The sequence below is a fragment of the Lipophrys pholis genome (genome assembly GCF_963383615.2).
Source record: "Lipophrys pholis genome assembly, chromosome: 18".
Classification (NCBI taxonomy): domain Eukaryota; kingdom Metazoa; phylum Chordata; class Actinopteri; order Blenniiformes; family Blenniidae; genus Lipophrys; species Lipophrys pholis.
Window position 1 is genome coordinate 23,469,491 of NC_137646.1, and position 8,817 is coordinate 23,478,307.

At 36.8% G+C, this 8,817-nt stretch overlaps 1 protein-coding gene across 1 annotated transcript; it reads right to left on the reverse strand.

Annotated features, from left to right (window-relative positions):
- Nucleotides 1–287: 287 nt before the first annotated feature.
- LOC308123971 (Fc receptor-like protein 5) lies at nt 288–2,881 on the reverse strand (the record flags this gene model as incomplete). The annotated part of the gene is made up of 6 exons (XM_080486726.1): nt 2,764–2,881; nt 2,349–2,615; nt 1,951–2,223; nt 1,403–1,693; nt 559–819; nt 288–445 (listed from the first exon to the last, which is right to left on the reverse strand). Coding segments are annotated over exons 2-6 (1,212 nt in total), but the record flags the coding sequence as incomplete, so codon positions are not given.
- Between the last annotated feature and the right edge of the window lie 5,936 nt (nt 2,882–8,817).

An 8,817-nucleotide genomic window follows, 5' to 3' on the forward strand; every position in this document is an offset into this window, starting at 1 on the left:
CCTTTTGACCCTTTGTAGAAACACAACAGCAGCGACAGAACAGTGAGCAGTGAAAGTCCACAAATCCACCGAATGATCATCAGAGGAGATAAAGAGCTTCTAGATCTGGACGCAACTGTTGGGATCAATGAGTTTGGATAAAATGAGTAAATTGCCACTAATAATATTATTGATAATAATAATGAAGGACCAGATTACTAACATTTAACAGCCATCCAGCTTTCTGCTGATTCTGTTCCTTTGTACCGACACTTGTAGAAACCTTCGTCTGATTCTGACACTACAGAGATCTTCATCTCTCCTCCAGTGTCATTTTGAACGACTTTGTTATTTTTGTAGAAAAACACATCAGAGGTAACATTTCCTGTCTTCAGTTCACAGTGAAGAGTTACAGACTCTCCCGCAGGTACAGGATACACAGGGCTCACCAGGATGACCTCATCAGCTGTAAAACAAGGTTCAATTCATTCATTCATTAGGTTGTGAGGTGATGATGGGAAATACAGAGTAAACTCACAACGGGCAGATTAAAATATATATTAGAAAAAGACAACTCACACAGTGTAGAGATATTCACTGCATTGCTGAATGCTGTTCCAGACTCACACCAGTACACTGCTTTGCTTGGCCGCTCATTTTTAATATATATTGATCCATTTATTGTGGCATCAGTAAAATTGTTAAACAGCAAGTTATCAGTCTTAAACGTGATCCTCTTCAACTGGGTGGAGTTTCCTTCACATGTCAGTGAGAGAGATTCAGAGGTGAAGTGTTGGACTCTGGCAGGATTCACTGTGAGAGATACTGATGGATGAACGTCTGGAAGAAAAGAAGCCATAATGAAGGGTGGGATTCACACTGTCTCAGCATTGAAATCCAAACTGAATTATTTCTATTTATTTTGAAAATCTAAATTCGAAATATAAAGCTATATCTGAGCACAGGAGGAACTTGTGCAACAACTATTTGATAAACTCCTGCCAGTGAAGCATCAATTAAATAAATTTCAGTTTAATTACACAATTTCAAATTCTCTTTTTCAAAAGTTTAGTTTTATACTCATGAAAAATACCAAAAATATCAAACAAATTGACGGTTGAAATGAAAAACCAAAAACCAATGATAAATTGAACAATCAAAATTTAAAAAAAATCTTGAAACATTCCAGTTAATCTGGTAGAAGTGTACAAAATAATTAACAGTTCAGTGATGTCAATGTGTTTTCTCCTTCGTCCAGGTCAGAGACTTTTTCTCAAAGCTAATTGATTCAGGTCAAACAGACTTAATGGCTTCATCAGTTCATGGTCAAGAATTCACTTTTTATTTTGAGGTTTTCTGTCTGTTTGTATTTCCTAACGTCTTTAGGTTTGTTTGAATGCTGGAAATAAAAAGACAAACTGACCTGAAGACCAGACATAATTAGGACGACTCTTCTCTGTGTAAAACACTGGATCCCCTCGTCCTGCTGAACATGCATATCCTGCTGTGTGAGTCTGTCCATGAACTGTAAAGGAATTATTTGCCGTCCCACTGCTGGTACCAGGTAGAGGTTCATAGGTGTAGCTAGACTGTGACTCTGGAACAACTTTGAACCAGTAGAAGCTCCACCCTACTGACGGAGGTTCAGTGTGACAGATCAGAGTGACTGAAGCTCCAGGAATCAACCATGATGGAGACACAGACAGGACGAGTTCTGGTTAAGTAGGAGAGAGATTATAGTCTGAAATCAAAACTTAATCTGTGTTAGCAATAGATCACATACTTCATTTGTACTTTGAATGTGTGACAAAACTTCTGTACATTTTCTAACTAAGTGTGTACTTCAGAGTTCTGATTGTTCTGTCATCCATTCATCCATAATACTTCATCAAACCCAGGGTTGGACACACACACACACACACACACACACACACACACACACACACACACACACACACAGATGTGACTTACTGCTCAATACTCTCAGATTGACGGTGTTGCTCCAAGTTGTTGACTGTTGTTTACTCTTCATTTTGCCTTTACATGTGTAGTTTCCCTGGTGCCGTGAAGAAACAGACTCAATCCTGTAATCCTTGAGATCTGGTGGATTAACTGGACTGGTGGTTTCCCACTCATACTCCCATCCTGTGTTTCCTCCATCGATGTCACATCTGAGAGTGACTGTCTCTCCTTTGTATAACTGTGGCCAGTCGGGTTGCAGAGTCAGGGTTACCTTGTTTGGTACTGTCCATGTTAGAAAGAACAAAACAAGAACAAGAAACATTCAGACAGATTGATTGAACTTTAGCCAAACTAATTTTACATCATATTAGTATTTTTGAATATGTACTTCAGAAAATCCTACTCACAACTTCCAGTGAAGTCGATCTGATCACTGTATTTTGTGTAGTAAATTGGATCTCCTCTTCCTCCTCTGCACCAGTAACGTCCCTCCTGTGAGACTTCATACTGACTTGAATACTCATTAGTATCATGTGTGTTCAGGAGTGAGTATTTCTCATCTCTGTACCAGAAGTATTTCCATCCATGTGATTGTTTCACTGAGCAGGTCAGCGTCACTGTGGAGCCTTCAGACATGTTGTATTTAGTGGAACTCAGCTCAGCCTCTGGTTTAGCTGTTGAGAATAGTAGTAGAATATTTAATCTATTAAGACAGTTAATCATCAAAAATTTCTTTTATCTTTATATTACGTTATATTTTGTTATCTCATTGTCTGGCTGCCAATCTAACAAACACTAGAGAAACCAACAAACATCACTTACGTAACACTGATGGTGTGAAGGCTTCACTCCACGATGTTGAAGAATAAAAGTCATCTCTGCGTCTGGCCCTACATGTGTATCCTCCAGTGAGGGACTGAGAAGCAGTGAGTTGTAACGACCTTTCATGTCCTTCTGGATATGACAGGGAATTTCTCCATTCATACCACCAGTCAGTGGCTCCTCCTCCCTGGACCTCACATGTCAGAGTGATCGTCTCACCAGCGAATATCTCAGACCAGTTGTGTTGTGGTGTTATGACAGGCTGGATGGTGACTGTTTCCACCAGTAAACAAAGATAAACAAACATTAGTTTCATCAGTATTTCTAACCTCATCAAGAATACAAATTTATTTACAACAAAAATACTGAACTCACAAGTTATGTAAATGGTGACCCCATCACTGATGTCAGAGTGATAATCTGATGTTTCTCTCACTCCTCTGCACTGGTAAATGCCTCCTTTGGATACCTCGACTGTGTTCTTCAAAACAGTTTCTTCAACTGATTCCTCCTCGGTGATTAATGTCCTTCTGAAAAACTCAAACTTCCAGCCATCATAGTTTCCCACAGAGCAGGAAAGTCTCACTGTGCCTCCGACTGATATGATTTTGTTTTCTGATGTCAGCGTCGCCTTGGGTTTCTCTGTGGATGTAAAAACAACAGACACATTTAAATAACTCTCCTAAAACCTTCTTTTTCTTCCTTTCTTATGTTGATTTAAATTCTAAACCAACTTTGCAACTGATTGTGAATTTATTGAACTGAGACGACACAATTCTTCTCTTTACTTTAAGAAACCATGTTGTGATTTGTGTCTATTTTAAATTTCAACATGTAACTTGTGGAGAGTAATGTTGGTCTCAGGTTCAAATCTTTGTATTTGTCATTATGCAGGTTTAACACAGAGCCAATGAAAATATTAGTTCATAAGAATCAAGCTCAAGATATTGTTCATTATCTTTGTTGAATCTGTATTCCCAGTCTGGGTCTACTAATCATGTAAAGCTACATTAATGTTAAACACCAATATAAACATTAGAACTGACAATAAAAAAAAAGCAACGATCAACATGCTCCGAACACATCTCAAACAAAAAGGAAATGAACTACTGAACACCAAAATCTGAACAGCTCTGCCACTTTATGACCACACACACACACACACACACATGGCTCCTCCTCTTTTCATGGGGAAAAGGTGATCAGCCCCTAACGTGAATCAGTTGCGCTGCCCTTGTCTCTCCTAATAAAGGGTGGAGCCACAGAGTCACAGGAGGTGGAGAAGCACAGGGAAAAGACTTTCACACAAACAGCAACAGACTGGGAGAAACACGGCAGCTGAGCGGCAGAAGAAGTGTGTGTGGTGGGTGTTGTGTGTGTTTGGGGTGTATAATAACAGAATGATGTTTAGTAAACCTGGCTCCTTGTCCCTGCAGTAGCAGAGTCTGCTGCTTCAGCTTAGAATAATTTGGATGGTGAAAAATGTTTAGGAAAAAAGAAAAAAAAGTGTGAATATGAATCATCTAATCCCAAATAAGCAAATATATTATGATAAATTAGATTTATCTGTCTTATCATAATTCAAATATTTATTACATCTTTTTGGGTGGACTGGCAGCCCATCAATGTCTTAACACTGTTTACATTACGTTATATTTTGTTATCTCGTTGTCTGGCTGCCAATCTAACAAACACTAGAGAAACCAGCAAACATCACTTACGTAACACTGATGATGTGAAGGCTTCACTCCACGATGTTGAAGAATAAAAGTCATCGCTGCGTCTGGCCCTACATGTGTATCCTCCAGTGAGGGACTGAGAAGCAGTGAGTTGTAACGACCTTTCATACCCTTCTGGATATGACTGGGAATTTATCCATTGATACCACCAGTCAGTGGCTCCACCTCCCTGGACCTCACATGTCAGAGTGATCTTCTCACCAGCGAATATCTCAGACCAGTTGTGTTGTGGTGTTATGACAGGCTGGATGGTGACTGTTTCCACCAGTAAACAAAGACAAACAAACATTAGTTTCATCAGTATTTCTAACCTCTTCAAATATACAAATTTATTGACAACAAAAATACTGAACTCACAAGTTATACGAATGGTGACATCATCACTGATGTAAGATTGATAATCTGATGTTTCTCTCACTCCTCTACACCGGTAAATGCCTCCTTTGGATACCTCGACTGTGTTGTTCAAAACAGTTTCTTCAACTGGTTTCTCATCGGTGATTAATGTCCTTCTGAAAAACTTAAACTTCCAGCCATCATAGTTTCCCACAGAGCAGGAAAGTCTCACTTTGTCTCCGACTGATATGATTTTGTTTCCTGATGTCAGCGTCGCCTTGGGTTTCTCTGTGGATGTAAAAACAACAGACACATTTAAATAACTCTCCTAAAACCTGCTTTTTCTTCATTTCTTATGTTGATTTAAATTCTAAACCAACTTTGCAACTGATTGTGAATTTATTGAACTGAGACGACACAATTCTTCTCTTTACTTTAAGAAACCATGTTGTGATTTGTGTCTATTTCAAATTTCAACATGTAACTCTAATGTTGGTTTCAGGTTCAAATCTTTGTATTTGTCATTATGCAGGTTTAACACAGAGTCAATGAAAATATTAGTTCATAAGAATCAGTTGAAACCAATCTAAAAGAAAGACCAGACACATAGAGGACCGTTAACAGCAGAAATATAATGGAAAGAAATAAACTATAAACTGTATTTGTTTATTGTCGAGGTCCAGAGTTAAGGGATATGAACAATTACAAAAGAGTCTTTCACTGCACAAACAATAACAATCAAATAAATATCAATAACTAAAAAAACAAAAGCAACATAAAAGACCAGAAAGAAGATGAATCACCTTCAGCAGAGCCTTTCCAGAGGAGGCTACAAAACACTGAAATGAAGATGAAACATGAAGACATTAGAGCTTCAGTAACTTTGACTGGTTGGTGTGTAACATTAACTTGTATCCCAATAATGAGAAAATCCAACAAGTGAAAGAAACTCGGTTCTTCCCACTAAAACCCGCCTGCTTGTCTTTGTGAACTGAAGAGAAGAAGTGTGTGAAATACTCACAGAAAAACCACAGCTCAGAGATTAATCTGCGTCCCATTCTCACGTTCTCCTTTTTCACAGAAAGTCCTTGTGTGAAAAGAGTTAAAGAGCAGTTTTAGAGACAAGAGAGGAACTGTACGTCAACAGAAGGTACTCCTTAATATCTTCCTTTGCCTGGACGGTTGACCACAGCATTGAAAACATGTGAACAATTTTAATAAGACTTTCATGAGAAGAGCCGTGACTGGTCTGTTTAACTTTCAGCACAATGACAGAATAATATCTGTCATCTATCTATTCATCATTACCTATAAAAAACATTTCATAAAACACTGAGACGCGTTTTACAGAATAAATGTTTCATAAAATGTATCAAACTAACTGATAAAACATAGGTAAGAAGTATATATACACTCTACACAAATATATGTAATTACCGGAAGTGATTCAAAGTACTCTTTTAAAGAATTAAATCAACTCAAGTTTCAAAATTATAAAAAAAAAACAACATTCAGATGGTTTACTGTTGTGACTTCGTAAGAGGAACGCAACAAAGTATTTGTACTTCGTAAATGTACATAAGTCAGTCTTTTTCAGATACCTGTAATTATTTTTCTGATGACGTGAAACCGACTCGTTTAGACGACAAGAGGCCACATGAGGCCGCGTCAAATAAGGACATGAAATCAGGTCGATCGCCACATTAGAGCCCCATAAAAAAAAACTACAATTACTTGCTGAATATTCCATAACTAAATGTTATGTAATGTGGCGATTACCAAACCAACTGTACGTCAACAGAATTCACACTTCATATAAATGGTGTTGCATTTGGACTTTTAAGTTTTTCTTTTTGCGCTTCCTTCTTTTTATCTCAAACCCAACAGCTTCATCTGATTTTTGTGAAAAGAGACGTGACTGGTCTGTTTAACTTTCAGCATAATGACAGAATAATATCTATCATCTATCGATCATCATTATCAATTAAAGCTTTGTCATAAAACTCTGAGATGCTTTTATTTTCTGCCCCGTCAAATAAAGAAAATCAGGTAATTTAACCACATTGGCGCCTCGTGTAAATTCCAATTACTTCTTAGATATTCTAAATTCTACTCCATAAAGTAAAAAAAATAGAAAATTGAATGCCATTTCTCTAAAATAAGCTGCAGTTTCCATGCAAACAAACACCATTTTGGGATAAAAATAGATATAACATTAATGTGTGGCTTCCTCTTTCCTCCCCCATGACAAAAAAAGAAGTTTTAGACGGCCATTGTGTAACAGTAAAGTTTAAAAGACTTATTTTTTACTTTCGTACCTTCTATCAGAAGCTATATTGTTTTACTTTTATAAAATAAGTGGAATCAGTATTTTCACCACAGTCTTTTCACATCTGTACTTTTAGTTTGATTGATCACTTCCTGCCCTAGAAATGCTCCTCCTGCAGAAAACTGATATTTGACACAAACGCTGTTGCACATTCACATTAAGTCAGAAATACTGGGACTAAATTAAGCTTTTTTCATATTTGAGAACATTAAAAATATTAAGAATTCAATTGTTTTGCCTATAAAGTCAATGACTTTTCCTAAAATAGTCCAGAAAGAATAAAAAAGGTAAATTATTCATACAAACAAAAGTTAATAAAAGCTGACGTGCACAAGGCAAACTAATCCACCCACAATTAATACAATATCAATACTGATAATCAAAGTTATCATCATACTCACTGATATCATTTCTGCTCAGCAGATGTTGCAAATCCACTACACTCTTTCACCAATCTGCAGAAAATATCATCAGAAAAAAATGCTCCTCTTAAAGATCTAATGTCAAACCGAGTCTCTCCACAATGGCGTGTCCGTCAGGCTGCCAAAGCGGCGTCTGACTTGTCTTCTGAATCTTGTGGTGAACTTCTGGTTTCATGAATTCACTCACAGGAAGCCAGCAGGTACGAGCCAAAAGAGACACGTTGAACATGAGAGATGAATATCCAGTCACAATAGCTGCACAGTTTCCACTGGTTTGCTGCAGTAATCAGAGTACTTTTCCCACACACGTTGACTTCGCCTGCACTCTTTCATCTGGTAGAAATGATGCAGGTTATTTGATGAGCGGATCATTGTCTCTGATATTTCCTCTCAGTGCAATAAGTTTTAAGAGAAGTCACTGAACACTGAGCTTTATTCAATCATGTTTATTCTGAAATTCTTCACAGTATAAAAGATCTTTTGAATAATTGTAAAGTGAATATAATTAAGTTTCATATCTTTTAAACCTCCAACTTTAAGAACCTGCACTGCTTATTATAGACAGCGCCACCTACCTTAGAAAAAGTACAAATGTACACAAATTACTGTTTTAATAAACTAAGCTAATTATCATGTAAAATATTAATGGAATTATATCTTGTAGTCAGTAGAGCTCAAACTGGATAGTTTAAAAGGCCGGGAAGAGGTGACAACATTGGAAGAGGGAGATTTCTATTTATTAAATAAAATTAATTTAAATTAGGGAAAAATAAAAGATAAACACGCACAAATAAAAGTGAATTATCTTGACTCCCACACTAAAATCTGGGATCTCACCTCTTTAGCGACACAGAGATAAACATTCACATACATGAGTACACATAGCATTGATATATGTAATAAACTACATATTTAACTTATTTACTTTGGCAACATGCATTTTATTTTTAACAACTTATTTTTTCCCATTCTACTGATATGAATGTAAAATAATCCAACATCGACATCGAGTGTTAGAAATACAAAATGTCTCACCATTACAAAATAATGTGCCAATAAAAATACAAACTTAAGAGTTGTTTTTACAGACGCTGTTAAAATATATAAAACTGGTAGTAGGCAGATTTTAAAGAAAAGTTCAAACACAGTTTATTTCTCACAGTCTAGCAGGTTAACAACAGCTCTGCTGTGCAAAGAATGTGTAAAATGTTCAATCAAAGTTCTAAAC